This window comes from Pristiophorus japonicus, chromosome 1, assembly GCF_044704955.1.
Source record: "Pristiophorus japonicus isolate sPriJap1 chromosome 1, sPriJap1.hap1, whole genome shotgun sequence".
Classification (NCBI taxonomy): domain Eukaryota; kingdom Metazoa; phylum Chordata; class Chondrichthyes; family Pristiophoridae; genus Pristiophorus; species Pristiophorus japonicus.
Genome location: NC_091977.1, coordinates 398,027,009 through 398,045,029, shown reverse-complemented (window position 1 = coordinate 398,045,029; position 18,021 = coordinate 398,027,009). Strand labels below are relative to the sequence as shown.

Here is an 18,021-nt window from a genome sequence, read left to right as displayed (position 1 = left end):
AGAATGAATCCATGCGCAACTTGTGACATAATGCGGTCTGTCAGGAGCTGCCGCTGGACACATTTCCTGCACACATAGTAGTCAGGGACATTGGAAGCGTCCCTGACTTCCCACAAAGCACAGGAGGTGCATGACAAGGGTCTGGGCTCTCCTGCCATGACTTAACCCTTAAATGAACTTAATTTGGTTACCTACTGATAAGAAAAGAAAAAGAAAACGACAAAGATTAAATACTCACCAATCCACCAGCCGATCACTTACCCGCTTGGCTGTGATGTCACACTTCCGATTTCTTATTACTTCTTTGTTTACTTTTGTCCCTGCACCAGCTGGCCTGTGTGACTGCCGCTGCTCCTGGCCTTTTATAGACCTCGATCCTCGACCTCCCGCTCCCGACTGCCTCTCTGACTGCCGCTGCTCCTGGCCTTTTATTGGCCTCAATCCTCGACTTGCCGCTCCCGATTGCCTCTCTGACTGCCCCTGTTCCTGGTCTTTTATAGGCCTCGATCCTCAACCTCCTGTTCCCGACTGCCTCTCCGACTGCCCCTGCTCCTGGCCTTTTATAGTCATCGATCCTCGACCTCCCGCTCCCAACTGCCTCTGGGGTAAGACACTTTGGCTGGCCCTTGCTGTCTTCTGGGGAGCTCTGTCCTCTGTCGCTTGAGGAAGTCAAAGTGGATCAAGTTACATTTTGCAAAGTCAGTGAGACCTTGGGATGGGTGGTTATACATTCCAGTGAAACATCAGGATGTGGCTTATCCTCCAAGGGGACCAATCATAGACAAAGGGTGGAGCATGGTGGTCATTTTGGCAGTACAAATAAGCACGTCCATATTTTAATTACCATCATCATCATAAGCAGTCCCTTGAATCGAGGATGACTTGCTTCCACATGTAAAAGTGGAGGGTAGCCAATGTAACCCCACTTTTTAAAAAAGGAGGGAGAGAGAAAACAGGGAATTATAGACCGGTCAGCCTGACATCGGTAGTGGGTAAAATGATGGAATCAATTATTAAGGATGTCATAGCAGCGCATTTGGAAAGAGGTGACATGATAGGTTCAAGTCAGCATGGATTTGTGAAACGAAAATCATGCTTGACAAATCTTCTGGAATTTTTTGAGGATGTTTCCAGTAGAGTGGACAAGGGAGAACCAGTTGATGTGGTGTATTTGGACTTTCAGAAGGCTTTCGACAAGGTCCCACACAAGAGATTAATGTGCAAAGTTAAAGCACATGGGATTGGGGGTAGTGTGCTGATGTGGATTGAGAACTGGTTGGCAGACAGGAAGCAAAGAGTAGGAGTAAATGGGTACGTTTCAGAATGGCAGGCAGTGACTAGTGGGGTACCACAAGGCTCTGTGCTGGGGCCCCAGCTGTTTACATTGTACATTAATGATTTAGATGAGGGGATTAAATGTAGTATCTCCAAATTTGCGGATGACACTAAGTTGGGTGGCAGTGTGAGCTGCGAGGAGGATGCTATGAGGCTGCAGAGCGACTTGGATAGGTTAGGTGAGTGGGCAAATGCATGGCAGATGAAGTATAATGTGGATAAATGTGAGGTTATCCACTTTGGTGGTAAAAACAGAGAGACAGACTATTATCTGAATGGTGACAGATTAGGAAAAGGGGAGGTGCAACGAGACCTGGGTGTCATGGTACATCAGTCATTGAAGATTGGCATGCAGGTACAGCAGGTGGTTAAGAAAGCAAATGGCATGTTGCTCTTCATAGCAAGGGGATTTGAGTACAGGAGCAGGGAGGTGTTACTACAGTTGTACAGGGCCTGGGTGAGGCCACACCTGGAGTATTGTGTACAGTTTTGGTCTCCTAACGTGAGGAAGGAAATTCTTGCTATTGAGGGAGTGCAGCGAAGGTTCACCAGACTGATTCCCGGGATGGCGGGACTGACATATCAAGAAAGACTGGATCAAGTGGGCTTGTATTCACTGGAGTTCAGAAGAATGAGAGGGGATCTCATAGAAACGTTTAAAATTCTGATGGGATTAGACAGGTTAGATGCAGGAAGAATGTTCCCAATGTTGGGGAAGTCCAGAACCAGGGGTCACAGTCTAAGGTTAAGGGGTAAGCCATTTAGGACCGAGATGAGGAGAAACTTCTTCACCCAGAGAGTGGTGAACCTGTGGAATTCTCTACCACAGAAAGTTGTTGAGGCCAATTCACTAAATATATTCAAAAAGGAGTTAGATGTCGTCCTTACTACTAGGGAGATCAAGGGGTATGGCGAGAAAGAAGGAATGGGGTACTGAAGTTGCATGTTCAGCCATAAACTCATTGAATGGCGGTGCAGGCTCGAAGGGCCGAATGGCCTACTCCTGCACCTATTTTTTATGTTTCTATGTTTCACAGGTGTTTCAGTGAAGGACCTAATATTCCAGGTCCTGAGCATGACCAGGAGCGTGACATCAATCAGCATGCAATGCTGAATTGACACTCACTCATCCATTTTGGAGCTTGTCGCTCCTCTTACACCCTCTCCAAAACAGACCTGTGGGTGCAGCTGTAGAGCTGGGAAAAAGTGGAGGTGAGCTATAAACCGTACAGCAAACATCATCATCATCATAGGCAGTCCCTCGAAACAAAGATGACTTGCTTCCATGCCAAAAAGGGATGAGTTCATAGGTGTTTCAATGAAGGACGCAATATTCCAGGTCCCGAACTACACGTTGAAGGGTGGAAGATGCTTGTGCGTGGATTTTTTTAATGTGTGGTTGCACAGTAAACAGCAGCTGAGATAACTGGTAACTGCTCAGACTATGTAATTGGAGTGAAAACTGCTATCAATGAGATGCATCAAGTCTCTCCTGCTCAGTCAAACATTACAGGAAGTAAATACTTTTACAATCTATACTGTATTACAGGAAAAAAGTCCAAGCTGCATTTCCTTAAATTTCTTTAAATTGTATACATTGGGGTTTTCTAGTTTAGGGACTGATAAAATAAAATGCAAAGTTTGGAAAGATGTTTTTACCCAAGAGTTCGTCAAAAGTCTGCTGTTGTTAAAAATTTAATTGAACTCTTCTGCACGATTTACACCAGTAAACTCCTCACTAAGAGGTTCATGTTCCTTTTACAAAATGTATTTCAATTGATTTCTCTATGCCAGTCCCTCCAGATCTGAGCCTGTGCTTTAAACTCCACTCATCAGGGATTGAATCCCCTGTGTGACATGCAGACTAGTGCACTGTCACTGCTAGCTGCAAGACAGTGTATCCCCATCCCCCTCCAGCACCATGGTGAAGCATAAACCTCCACACAGCAACCATCTGGGTGAAACATCTGTGGGCCTATGGCAGCCAGTGAAGATGGGAGTACCAGGCAGTCTGATACCCATTTGTGGCCCCCATACAAGACCCAGACAAATGTCTGCGAAAGAGGGAAGCAGTGAACAAATGCCTCCTAATGTGTCACGGCGGACAATGTTCCAACCTGACAAGGGTTATCAGCGGACTCGATACCGCCTGGCCCAGCAAAACCCAGGAGCCAGCACCAAATGATCCCAAACAGTACATTGCCCGAGAATGCCGCAGATTCTTTAGACGCGACCTTCAGCCTTCTGCTGAGGTTACCGCCAGGAAGAGCACGTTGCACAAGAGATTCTGCGCTCTACTCATGTAAATCAGCAGGCAGCACTAAAATACCGGTGCTGCCTGTGCTCTTTTTACGGGCAGCTGTTAACCTTGGCCCACGGTGGCACCGCCCGTTTGTGGGCCTAATCGAACTTCTAGGCCTAAGTTTCAGCTGCTTGTAAAAGTCCTGAGAGTTTGGATGGTCTCAGCTTAGTTCATGAGTGCGAGTGCACAGAAGAAAAACTAAAGTTTCACTCAATGATAGTGTGAGCAATGGAAATGTTACAAGTGGTGCAATGGGAAATATTCTTCTGAGACTGAAGTTCCTTCCTGTCTGATCTATATCTGACCTGACAGTGATTGCTGTTTACATTAGGTACAAAAATTATTCAATTTCCTCGAAATTATATCCCTAATTGGAGCACAACATAATATACAGTATACACATATAAAGAGTGCAGTAATTCTTTTGAGAGTGGGGATGATTTATAACGTATTTTTTTCTGGGGGGGGGGAGGGGTTCAACTGCATATCCAGTTTTGTTCATACAACACATATATTGGCTAGAAAAGGATTTGTCAATGTGTGTTTAATAAATTTGCACTGGTTTAACCCTCGGGGAATTGCAGCAACATTTCAGCACCACACTCAAAATGTCATAAGATTAGGAGGTTTCATTTTTCAGGCCAGACAAACGTTAGAAACAGAAATCTGGCCTGTGGGTTTCATATGGCGTATGACATTAAACATTACTATGAAACTAACTGGTTAAACAGAACGTTTTTTTTCAGATTTTTAAATTTTTTTTAAACAGTGCTTCTTTTATTGATGTCGTTAATAAGTGAAAACCCGCCAAATGATGATTGATCGGACACAGTTGAGAACATTAACATCAATTGAAACAGTTATGTTGCCGAGTGAACACATTTTTTCCTGAGAAGGTAAGTTTTCATAATTAGTTTGAAGTTTAGGTAGTCGGAGGAAATGCGTAATATTTGAGACTGCTGTACGTTTCAAATCTATGTAAAAATATGATTGTAAATTAGATCTAGACGTTTGCGCGAAATAACGTATTTTCTGGTTGAATACTATTGCACATGACTTGACATTTTACTTTTCTCAACGAAATATACAATAGTCAAAAAGAACATTCCACTGAATCATAAGAGCACATTCTAAGGTATAATATACATTAAAACTATAAAGGGATAGCGTCATACGATTTTACTATAATTTTGCTAGATTGAAGGTATGCCTGGGTGAAGTATTTGCTCCTTTGGCATATGCATATTTCTTCCAATCCTATCAAGTTAGAGATTTGTCTTCAACCAGAGCCCTTTTTGTGCAGTTTAGATCATCAAGTCAAGGTCCAGCAAGAAAGTTCATACTCCGAGTTTTTAAAATACAGGTGTGAGTGAGCCGGCATACTTCCAGATTCAAATCCACGTTGTTCAACATCGTAAAATACCCCAATAATTGAACCAATAATGATATTGATCCGTGCTTTCAATTTAACCATTGTTGGAAATACTGAAGTGCTTAAGCAAGCAATATTGAAATGATGAATCAAACAAATGAAATATATGGACGGTTGTTTTATTTACGCTCAGTACAGTAGGATAAGTTAAATACAAACGTAAATTATTCTTCCAAAAATGTGTATATATTTCGGATATCTCTATATCGATGAAAAAAACTTCAATGGAACACCAATACATGCTTGTTTCCCTTGTCGTAGGAGTGGCCAAAATTAAATTTAATATTTCTAATAAATGTCAACAATTCGATGCATTTCAGTTGTGTAACGATAAGGGGATACGGGGTTATGGGGAGCGGGCGGGGAAGTGGGGCTGAGTCCATGATCAGATCAGCCATGATCTTATTGAATGGAGGAGCAGGCTCGAGGGGCCGTATGGCCTACTCCTGCTCCTATTTCTTATGTTCTTATGTAACGGTTTTGTAGATGTGTTAGTCGTGTTCTGCCCAACTATCGGCAGTTATGCGAAGGTTTCAATCGTATCGAAGCTGAATGAGTACGGAATAGTTTTATTTAAAGCTTTAATGGTCAGTACCTTGCCGTGCACAACAATATTTTACTATTATTTGTTCATTCTTGTATTTAGTGCAAACCTATTGAAATTGAAAGTGCATAGCCGATCAGCCAGGAGTCTTCATTTCTGGAAACCAAACCCAATCCTTTTCGCATCATTAGGCCGAGAAGCACTTGAACTGAAAACGCTAGCTTCGTCACAAATTTGCAAACGTTAGTGCTTCTATGTCGGCATTTCAGATTTCATTGGCAAAAACTGGATGGGAGGAGGTCCTTGGCACAGTCCATGTAATACATCGTCAACTGATATTTACAAACATATTTTACATGTAACGCCTTGTTCATAAATCGCGCAATATTTTGGAGACTGTACTTTGAATATACTTAACATTAAACAATATTTAGATCAATTTCAAATACGTCACATTCATTTGAATAATTGCATTCAATAATATATCTTGTTTACTCATTTATTTGAGATATCTGTACCTTGAAAATGTATAACTTGCTCTTCAAAGAACTCAATCAAAAATAGCAGTGGTGAAGTTGGTACTGGTAGTTGGTTCTAATATGTATAAACACCATGCGATGAGCTTTGCGAAGTCTCCCAGCTTAGACAGGATCGGGATCAGTCGTCTCTCCTTGAGTTTGATTCTCTGATTGACCAGAATTCAGAAATTGTCCTGTTGCACCGATGTACAACCGGGATCGCATCGGCCACTTCTGAAATTCAGGAAAAACAAATATATTTATAACTTGTTTGTTACTTAGAGTTGGGAGCTCGCTAGAGTTTAATAAACAATGCGTGTGTTTCTGCATTGATGTTAACTGGATGTTTGTCGTTTGTTGCAGCGAAACTGTTTCCTTTTGGAAATAACGCATACATTGGTATACATGCTAAATAAGAACTCGGCGATTTGAAATGTTGAGTACGTTTGAGTAAGATTGAGTAAGAGTTTAGAATTGTTGGTACAGTCTTCGTATTTTGCTTCAACTGTATACGGATTTTCATCTAAATGTGAAACCACACATGATCCTACAGAGGAAACTTGATTCATTTAAAAATACAAGTACGATCCTCCTATCTCCTCAACACCATCCACAACCCCACATTTTTTGAACGCTTTCATTTTTTGTTGAGATTGTTGTTTTCAGTTCTCGTGTAAACAATGAAGTTACAAATTTAGACCTGACCCATTCAATATAATAAATGTACCTCAAATAAGCAACCGCATTATGTACAACATAGTTATTAAGAGGTACAGTCGACAAAAATTACAACAGACATTAACCGTTTAGGAAGTTGAGTTTTTTCAAAGTATCATTGCTCGTTTTTTGAGTCATGTTTACAGTTTATTATTCTTGTCTCCTTTGACAGGTACGCATTCATACTAGAAAGTTCTGAGCGACGAACCTTCATAATGGCAATCTTTGTGTGATTTTCAGTTTCGATTTTTTCTAAGTGACAAATATTTGAAACATAATTTTGTGTAATGTGTATTGCAAATAATTTCCTCCTTGAAAATACTATGCAATTAAAACAATAGTTAATGTTTCATGTTGTACAGAACAAAATAGCTATATTGATACCATTACTGGATTCAAGTTGATGAAAATAGATTAAAATGGAAGAATCGGAGAGGATAAGTTAAAACTTAACAATTAACAGGATCAGTAGCGACCGATAAAGTAAAAGATTGCGACAAAATACTTCCTATAGTATTGGAATTACCATCATTTTGGATGATTTCAAGCAACTTCGTTAAGTTGACATTACTTCGCGTTTTTCTACATATTATATGGTTTTAGATTCACAATTTGAATCTGATGAAGTGCTGAAAATTAAATGTATGATCGACAAGACAGTTTTAAAGTTCAGTATATATGTTCTTTTTCAAAAGGATAAATAAATCATATATACGAAGGAAAATTTTGTTTTCACAAACGTTTTCTGTCTGGGTTGGGGCTCCAAATATTTCAGTTTTAGTTTGGGTACATCTTAAAACCAAATCCAAGTACCCGTTATCAGCATTTCCAAAAAGTCAAGTGTAAAATGTTCGAATATTCTATAAAAGAGCGTCAAATTATTTTAGATGAAAAACTCACATTTTATGTAATTTCTATACTTTATTTATCTAGTTAAGGAAACATTAACCTGGAACTACTCAATGTGTAGCATATGTGTAGGTTGTTAGCTATCTGATTTTGGAAAGTTGAAAAGTGAAATGTGAACCTATTTTAACCAATTATAATTGAACTGCGTACGAGAGTGTGGGAAGAGATTTTTTTCTACCTGTGCACCGATTAGCCATTGAAAGTCTCGCAGTTGTCTTTGTGTGTTCTGGATGGTTTCATACATTCGGAATCCTTAAATCTGCGAGCAACTGTTTTAGCCAAAGCGGCCTGATGGACCTTCTGCGTAATAGCACCCACGGCATGTTAGATTCATTTTAACAAAAATAGTTTATTTATATAGTCATGGAAGAAGAATTATTCAATATACCTCACCTTTTAATTTATAACATTTATTGCATGCCTTATGCTTCGGGTAATTATTGAAAATGATCTGCATTTGAAGGCTGAAGGGATCAGCGCTTGAAAGAATTACTCTGATATCAGAAACCTTTCACAAATACAAACAATTGAAAGACATGACCAGATTAGGACGGGGACAAGTTATTTAAACTTGAAACACATTTTAAATCTTGTTCACAATGAGGAGGTATTGCTGAGCTCTTACTTTGACCGGGTGCAGATATCCATCCACTTTGAGGGAGTGCATTAACTCCGCAGATCTCCGACCTTCTCCCTCCTCCAGACTTTCTTCTAGGGTACGGGTCAGATGTGCAATGTAGGTGGTGGCCAGGATTAGGACGTCCAGTTTGGACAGTTTGGTGTCCGGAGGGACTGAGGGTAGAGTTTTTTGCAGCTCTAAGAAGGCATGCCGCAGGGTTTGTACTCTGCTACGCTCCCGGGCTGCGTTTGCTGCCGCAGGCCTGCCCCTAGTACGCGCCACCTTCGAGCGAGAGCCTAGTTCCGACTGCTTTCGCGTGGGACAGAGCAAAGAGTTAGGATCCGGGCTGGGGCTGGAACTGGGGCTATCTTCGATCACAGCTTTTGGAACAGCAACGGAATCCATTGGACTTTTCTTAGGCTGAACCATTCCCTGCAACCGTCATGGGAAAACGTCAACCTGAAAACAAACACAAATTCGCTCTATTTATTTTAAAAGCGACTGTTTTAGTTTTTGAAACTGCGACTTGCGAAAAGTATTTTAAGATATGGATTTCTTTATGATTTCCACTATCAGAAAAGTCAGTCATTAAACTGGTATGTAAGTACCAAATTTAATCAATGCCCCAAAGCATTTTATATTACATACTTTATTGTAGTAGAGAAAGTTACACAATGAAATAAGTTATACTTCAATATCCAGATTCATAACCGCTAGTTAGTAATATACTATCCGACGGTCTTCGTATCGAACCACATTTTACACGGACCAACCAACCGGTCTCCAGCGACCTGTAAACGTTTTCAAAAATTAAGAAACGCCTCTGCCTTAAAATTGTGCAATACGTGGATAGCATTCGGCATTATAATACGGCAGCTGATTTTTATACCTTTCAGGTCAGAGTGAAATAGATTCACACAGTTATAAATGTGGACATATATAGTGATTCTATATGCACACTGACACATCGAGAGAGACGCGCGAGTGTGTGACATGAGGCTTTGAAATTACCTTTTTGCACCAATCGAACACCAAATACACCATATGTTGTACAGGGCTGGCTCAGATGCTATGGCAAGCTTTCCATATCTAAGCGTGTTCTCCTTGCTGTTTAGAATTCAGGAGTGGACCCCTTCTATTGCCTAAGATGAACCTTTTATAAAGCAATGGTTGTAATGATTTCAGCTTTGAGCACTGCTGGCGGAGAGCGTTGAGTGCACACCTGAATGAGCCCCGCAGCCTCTGGAGCCACTCATTGACAGCACAAAGCGCTGACAGTCTCTGCACTGAGGACCAATTAATCACTGTGCAGCCACTACTCACTAGCAAGTAATAGGACACCCATGCCAACCTTCTTAAAGAGGCCACATCCTATTTTATAACCAATTTAGATTGCATTTCAACTAAAAAGACAATATTTGTGTGTGTGTGTATATAGATATGAAAGTTTTAATTACGTAAGTTTTAACAACGGTGTTAATTATATGGCCTAAATTATATTTTACTAACCAAACTGAACTATTACAAATAGAAAAAACTTTGAGAATTTCTAAAAGGCATACCAAAGTGTATTTATCTGCATAGTTCATCACAGAAATCTGAGTGCAAAGAGCAGGAAGTGCTTCATAAAACCATAAATTAATCACAGTGACTCTTCCAGAATGTTAATTGATGTCATCTTTATAAAAGCACAACAATTCATCAAGTGTATGTTTAAACTGTATTAATATTGGCTGCAATAAAGGTTATTGTTATAAGGATAATGTAATAACTTTCGCAGAAAAAATCCTTTCTGAAAGTTAACATCAAATTATATTGCCAGAAGACACGAATTTTCATTCTGTTTTCTTTTGAGTTGTGAGCAAATTAGTACTTCCCGTCTGAATGCCGACCGTCAATTAAAGTTATAGATGGTTTCATTTCCAATCTCTTTTGGTAGGTGCACATCGCCGAGATTGTGTAGTCATTTTTCGACAGACAGCCGAGTATGCTGTATTAATATAACAGCAGGCATTGCATTATATTTGGCTTGATAGGTGAATTATTTGCTGGTTGCATATCTTTTAAAAAAAGAATCTAAACCAGTGAAACTTTTAGTGATAAATTAATAAGCGAAGAAGATTCTTACGCTTTATCAATTAGATTGACAGATCACGCAGAGTAATAATTGTTTGCATGAAATCGCGAAAATCAAATGAACAAAATGTAGAGCGGTTTTGCAACTTGGCACAATAAAAAATAAATAGATGGCAATGGTCCGCCACAAGCAGAATTTTGAAAAAAAGATAAGTTAACGTCATCTGGCGCACTTATCCTCTATGTTATTTATTATATTCCCTTAAAACCAAAAAGAGGCGATTTTAATTGTCGGAGTAGCAATGCCTTTGCCAATCGGGTTTGACTTATTTTTAACATCATATTTTTAACATCATATTTTTTTTAAGTGAATAAATTACAAATTAATTCTCCAACCTTTAAAACGAATCACCGTAGCAATTCTGTTACATAGTGGAATGGAACAAATGCGGATCAAATATATTTAATGCATTCTCGTCAATTTTTTAAAAGTACAGAATGCCAGCAATAAACTAGAATGCCAAGAGGATATTAGCATACCGCAGTATATTTGGGAACAAAACTTTGGATACAGTTAGCGAAGCTGTGATCTAGCTCCTACCGCTTGTGATGAGATACATCAAGTAATATAATTAGATTCTTTGACCAAAAAAATACCCGAGCATTTCCCATAATTATCTACATATCAATAGTGTAAGCTCAAACTCCAAAACGAAATAGGATTATCTCTCAGAAAACAATTATCTAGTACATTAGAGAAATGAACAAGGTTTTCTTAAATGTTTTGACGCCAGATTGTCGATAATACATAAAGTTGCTATTGTTGTACCGGTAAATTCAAGTGATGTGACCTAAATAGCCACTTAAAGACACAACTCAATTTGTACTCGACAGATTGAAAAATGCTTAATGACGTTATATTATGAAAACATTTCAAGACTGACCAAAGGATACCAAATACATTAGCCATTGACTGTAAAATATAATTTTATATTTCCAAAGAGGCCTTAAAGTCCCCTGATTACTAGACTGTATTTCTTGATTAAACACAAGGGATTTGTGGCAACAAAATGAAAGCAACCCACAAAAAAACAGACGTTTTAGAAACGTAGGACTTTGAACATTCATTGTCCATGGTATGATTAAAGTCTGCAGATAAATATTTATTTCAAGCAAAAAACTAGGAATTACAGGCAGCAAAATAAAATGAAAACACTTAAATATGCAACACATTTTAACACTTTCTTCAGGAGGTTATGATGAAAAACGCTGATTCTTTCACTTTTCTCTGTCGGAGCTTATTTTTTGCTACAAAAATTAAACCGAATACCCTTTGCAGGAAAATTGCATATAATGTTTGTTCTGTTGCACAATATTTAATGCGGAAATTAGATGAGCATATGTTAAGCATGCCAGCAAAATAGTTGGCAAGAGAAGGAATATCTGTTTAAAACAAACTATGATTTGCAATTCAAAATGGCTAGTTATCGTTCTGATGGAAGGTCTTCGACCTGAAACGTTAACTCTGTTTCTCTTTCGACATCTGCTGCCTGACCTGCTGAGTATTCCCAGCATTTTCTGTTTTAATTTTAGTTATCGTTCATAATCCCAGTGTTTTAAAATATTCATTTTCAATCGCAATTTCATTAAATGCTCAATTAAAATGCTTTACTAGTTTAATGGAATGCATCGTCAAGAAAATAGTGACACTGTTTCAGATACATACATAAACATATACCCTTCTGATTCAAAAGTTAATATTCAACAGCTGACTGTTCGAACCGAATGCTCTCTCAATTATTCCATACAGTATTTGGAAATGTGAAACATTTCACAAACTACAGGTTGATGTTGTTTATTATATTTAGAGAATAGAATCTCAACAATATTTATGTAATACATTTAATTCGAGGTGAAAGCTCAGTTCCATCATTAATCTGTTCTATTAGTTAACTGAATGCAGCTCTTCTGGCTGTGACACTTATTTTGTTTATCCATCTGTTAGAGTGCAAAAACCTTACTCCAAATTTCTCTAAACCGATCTAATCTATATCAATGTAAAGCAGCATATGACTCTTGGCAAAAAAATACAGAATTAGTTCTCTTAAACCCACTACGTTCAATTCATGACATTTATAATAATGATCAAACAAACATATATAAACAGTAATGTTGTTCTTCCCATTCGCCTTTCAGTTGGGATTATCACAATAAATCATGAATTTTGTAAGGTTCCCTGTAGAAGATGGAAATTGACTTCGTGAGCGAATAGAATGGTCAGCTTTTGTGAAAGGCACATCAGTTAACGTTTTACATAATCGAAGACCTTAAATAAATAATATACATCAAAACTTTTCAAGCATGTATCATCTCTACAACTCATTAGAAATTGGCGTTAAGAAGTGGAATAAATGTCTACATTCTACACACGTCTTTTTAAAAACAAAACGACCTAGATCATCCATGGATAACTGAGTCCAATATGCAAAGTCTAACCAGTCTATCTCAAGAGACTCCAAATCTGAAAATTTCAGACATTTTCTTTGGGTCAAGCGAATTCTGGGGGCGGTAGTAGGATCGCTAAACAATTGTGAAAACTCAGAGAAAAGATTAGAATGACCGGTGTTACATCTGTATACATCTGTGTACTCTGTCCATTACAGTTTGGTTAAATCAGCACTTTGTAAGACAATACAAACAATTGTAAACCGGTTGCATAAACAGAAATATAAAGCTGGTTAAAATAACACGTATATACGTGTAAAATAATTAATTCAAAGCAACCGTTTATTCTTGACTGTAGACAGGTGGACACTAGTGATATAGACTAGCTAGTTTACATCACTAGCTCCAATACCGAATATAACTTACCGGTTATTTTGTTGTCCATGAATTATCAGTTCAGCCCACTTGCGTAATGCAGTGCTTTTCATGAACCACCTTCTACAAATATCATGTTTATATTTGTTTTATATTCAAAATTACGAAAGCAGTTTATTTTAAGTTTCTTAAAATCAAGAACATGATTCATTTTACTGGGAAAATGTTAAAATGTTAACGTGTTACTGATAAATAGCTTTGCTTTACTGCTGTGTATTTCATCTTTGATTTTAGGAATATCAACTGTTTCCCTTTTGCAGTTATTTACAGCAGGGATCGCGCAAAGAGGGCAACAAAGTTATGGATTTAAATGTTTAATTGGAACGATAAAATGTCCTTAGAAAATGTTCCCTAAATAGTCTAATTTGTTAAATGGCAGTCTACATAACTACATACAACGCTTCAAAAAGCAATTCACTGCATCGACTCCTTTGACGGTTTGGACAATGTGATAAAACACTAATTCAACGCAAGTACAGGGTATATCTTTTTTTTAGCGTCGTGATTCAGTACAATGGAGCCAAAATAGTCCTGACAACTGTCACAACCGTTTATACTTCTTAAGCGCAGTCAATACTGAAATGCTTGTTATAGTATTGATCAATTTATTTCAAAGAATCGATGATATAAACGATTGCCCACAGGTCGTTAATCGCAGAGAGAAACGGGTTTTAGTAATTTTCCACTATAAGTTTCTGCACTTGTTTTTCTCATTTATAGGTTTATGAGGTTTAATGTTTCAGATGCTGTAACGTTCAGTTTTTATACATACATAACTAAAACATATTTAAAAAGAGAAACTGCAGCAAAGATGCAGCAATCAGGTGAATCTGGAAATAACACAGCTCGTCGTTTAGCCATTAGTCTGAGCACTGCACAAGTGTTCATTCTCCTTGCTTCAAAGTATCACTATCAATTACTTTGCTTTATCATCATGCAAATACCTCAATTAAACACATAACAATAATTATATTGTGGCAAAGTAAATCATCACACTTTAATATTATCGAACACAGGAGACTGAAGTACAACCATGTAGAAAGCATCATAAAAGGGTCTGAGGAATCGGTGATGGTATGGATTAAAATTGCCTATTGTATGTAACACTTGCTTATGTAGGTATAGCACACTTATAACGAATTAAAACTGTATGGATAATTCATCCCTAACCTTAGTAACACATAAAACAGAAGTCAGCAGTTACAATTTTGATTAGAAGTCTCTGAGGAAGAGATAAGAAAGCCAGTATTTTGGAACAGTTACTTCAGGCGTCATATAGACTATGACCAAGTGCAAATCACGGAACAAACACAATGATGGGTGATGGACAATTGCATGTACCACTCAAGGCCAGTCTGATAAGAGATGACAAATCAATGTAACTCCACTGATAGCAATAGACCTATCGATGATTTTGTAGGCGGGTAGCTCCTCTCCAAAACCTGTATAAATTATACTTGAAACCTCTTGTATTTTGAAGGTTCCATGATTGAACTTTCCTTTACATTTGCTCGAAATAAAGCCAGTTGAACCTAAGGTTTAGTTTGTTTGATTCCGTGGTCGTTATACGGAGGGCAAAGGGCGAGGTGTCGATTACCTATATCAGGTAGTCCGCCCCGAGGAAGAGAAGTCTTCTTTTTACCCCAAACTAAAGGACAGGTGTCGACTTCCTATATCAGGTAGTCTACCTCGAGGGAGAGAAGTCTTCCTTTTACCCCAACAGAAAGGAATTGTGAAGAGGACACCAAGAATCTGCAAAGGGATATAGATTGACTAAGTGAGTGGACAAAAGTTTGGCAGATGGAGTATAATGTGGGAAAATGTGAGGTTATCCACTTTAGTAGGAATAATAAAAAAGCAAATTATTATTTAAAATGGAGAGAGATTACAAGATGCTGTGGTTCAGTGAGATTTGGGGAACCTTGTACATGAAACTCAAAAAGTTAGCATGCAGGTATAGCAAGTAATTAGGAAAGCAAATTGAATGTTGGTCTTTATTGCAAGGGGGATGGAGTATAAAAGTAATTAAGTCCTGTTGTAACTGTATGGGCATTGGTGAGATCACAAGGAGTACTGTATACAGTATTGGTCTCCTTATTTAAGGAGGCATATACTTGCATTGGAGGCAGTTCAGAGACGGTTCACGAGGTAGATTGCTGAGATGAAGGGGTTGTCATATGAAGAAAGGTTGAGCAGGTTGGACCTATACTCACTGGAGTTTAGAAAACTGAGAAATGATCTTATTGAAACGTATAAGATTCTGAGGGGGCTTGACAGGTTGGATGCAGAGAGGATGTTTCCTCTCATGGGGGAATCCAGAACTAGAGGGCATAGTCTCAGAATAAGGGGCACCCATTTAAACGGAAATGAGGAAAAATTTCTTCTCTTAGAGGGTTGTGAATCTTTGGAATTCTCTACCCCAGAGAGCTGTGGAGGCTGATTCATTGAATATATTTAAGGTGGATATAGACAAATTTTTGAAGGGAGTCAAGGGTTACGGGGAGAGGGCAGGAAAGTGGAGTTGAGGCCTAGATCAGATCCAGCCGTGATCTTATTGAATGGCGGAGTAGGCTCAAGGCGCCAGATGGCTACTCCCGCTCCTATTTTTTATGTTCTTAAGTTATGTTTGACTTTTGGATTACAACGATAAAATTAAAAATACACATCGTGCAGCTCTTTGCAAATAAAACATTTAGTTTATGTTACAATGTATTCACTTATATGAATTTACCCAACTTTATTATTAAAATATATTTTTTTAAATTCAAAGATCAAGTACTTCAATATTACAAAAGTAATGGAAATAAAATAGAATAAAACATTCATAAGCTCTTAAAATAAAACCAAATATGACTAATGTGTTTCCAATATTTTCCAATGTCAGCAAACAGTGATGATGTTGTTTTGGATCTTCGATCTCACAGTGCGCAGTATCAGTGATGTTGGGACTAAGGTTGAGAAATATTCTGTACTGACAGAGAGGTGGCAGCTTTCCTTAAACCGTGTTTCTGTGGTGAAAGAAATATGCAATTTTCAACACTATTAAAATAATGAACAATAAACTAAAGGAACAAAGACCATATTTTTTTGGATGCCTGTATTTTGTGATGGAATTTAGGAACACCTATTCCTTATTAGCCTTCTCAATTTCATAAATTTAGAACCAGACAGTAATTTGTTGACAACCCCACTATGAAAATTGGGTTCAATAAAGAGATCTGTTGAGTCAAGTTTGTAAATATACTACTATCACAAACCTAAATTTGACTTGCTGTGCACAAAAAAACACTAAGGTTGCAGTTATGGAGTAGCAAACCAGTTCAGACCAGTAACTACAGTATCTGTTCACAGTGAGCTGTACCATTTGGAATGTCGGATCAAGTGGAGATCTTTGCACTTGTGTACAAGCATGCTCACACCTATTGCTCCACTCTCAATCATTGAAAATTAAATGCATTGGGAGGATGGATACTAAGTAAAAAGAACATAGCTATGCTAAAGTTGCAGTATAAAGATACCTTAAACTTATTTGTTTCATTAGAAAAAGTGCTGTTATAGAATACAAATCAACAATAACTTGAATTAATATAGCACCTTAAAGGTCATAAAATGTCTCAAGGTACTTCACAGGATCATAATCAGAAAAAAATTGACACCAAACTAAAGAAGGAGACACGAAGATAGGGGACTAAAAGATTGGCCAGAGGTTCATTTTAAGAAGCGTCTTAAAGGAGAAGAGGGAATTCCAGAGCTTGGGGTCTAGACAGCTGAAAGCACAGACACCAATGGTAGAGCAAACAAAGTGGAGGATACACAAGAGGCCAGAGTTGGAAAAATACAGAGTTCCCGGAGGATTGTAGGGATGCAGAAAGGTAGAGATAGGGTGGGGCAGGAGCATGGAGGGATTTGAACACGAGTATGGGAATTTAAAAATCAAGATGTTGGTAGACGTCAATGTAGGTCAGCGAAACCAGATGGGGCAATTAAAATGGAGCGGGGGAGTTAACCACTTCTTTCCTGACCCGATATGGGCGACTGTAATTTTAAATTGCAGGCTGAAAGGACATCCGCCCCAGGCCAGCAGGGTCCTCTTTAAATATGCAGGAGAGGGTTGATGAAGATAGTGCAATTGATGTTGTGTACATGGACTTTCAGGTTTTGACAAAGTACCGCATAATGCACTTGTTAGCAACATTAAATCCCATGTGATTAAAGGGATAGTGGCAGCATGGATACAAAATTGGCTAAGGGACAGAAAGCAGAGTAGTGGTGAATGGTTGTTTTTCTGACTAGAGGGAAGTACACAGTGGTGCTCCACAGGGGTTGGTACTAGGACCACTGCTCCTTTTGATATACATTAACGACCTGGACTTGGGTATACAGGACATAATTTCAAAGTTTGCAGATAATACGAAACTCAGAAATGTAGTAAACATGAGATGGATAGTAACAGACTTCATGAGGACATAGAGAGACTGGTGAAATAGGTAGAGAGATGGCAGATGAAATTTACTGCAGAGAAGTGTGAAATTATACATTTTGGTAGGAAGAATAAGGAGAAGCAATATGAACTAAATGGTACAATTTTAAAGGGGGTGCAGGAACAGAGGGACCTGGGGGTGTATGAACACAAATCTTTGAAAGTGGCAGGACAAATTAAGCTTTGAAAAAAGTATATGGAATCCTTGG

At 38.4% G+C, this 18,021-nt stretch overlaps 2 protein-coding genes across 5 annotated transcripts in view; both read right to left on the bottom strand.

Annotated features, from left to right (window-relative positions):
• Positions 1 to 6,068: 6,068 nt before the first annotated feature.
• On the bottom strand, positions 6,069 to 8,824 carry LOC139259746 (transcription factor 24). Its single transcript, XM_070875422.1, has 2 exons — positions 8,383 to 8,824; positions 6,069 to 6,365 (listed from the first exon to the last, which is right to left on the bottom strand). The coding sequence occupies exons 1-2, from the start codon at positions 8,803 to 8,805 to the stop codon at positions 6,255 to 6,257; spliced, it is 534 nt and encodes a 177-aa protein (XP_070731523.1). The 5' UTR covers positions 8,806 to 8,824; the 3' UTR covers positions 6,069 to 6,254.
• A 5,336-nt stretch (positions 8,825 to 14,160) lies between these two features.
• The window catches only part of ppp1r42 (protein phosphatase 1, regulatory subunit 42), a 223,005-nt gene continuing 219,144 nt past the window's right edge, over positions 14,161 to 18,021 (bottom strand). For all 4 annotated transcript variants that reach the window (XM_070875368.1, XM_070875387.1, XM_070875407.1 and 1 more), the window contains one exon: positions 14,161 to 16,340. Coding sequence is in view for 1 of the 4 variants with exons in the window: in XM_070875387.1 (XP_070731488.1) it covers positions 16,281 to 16,340 (60 nt within the window). In the remaining 3 variants the exon portion in view is untranslated. The remainder of the gene's footprint in view (positions 16,341 to 18,021) is intronic.

Bases quoted from the DNA above. Each gene is read 5' to 3' on its own strand.
- LOC139259746 (XM_070875422.1), bottom strand. From the start codon at position 8,805: ATGGTTCAGCCTAAGAAAAGTCCAATGGATTCCGTTGCTGTTCCAAAA. The intron at 6,366-8,382 runs GTAAGAGCTCAG...CCTGAATTTCAG, and splicing joins GATATCTGCACCCGGTCAAA to AAGTGGCCGATGCGATCCCG.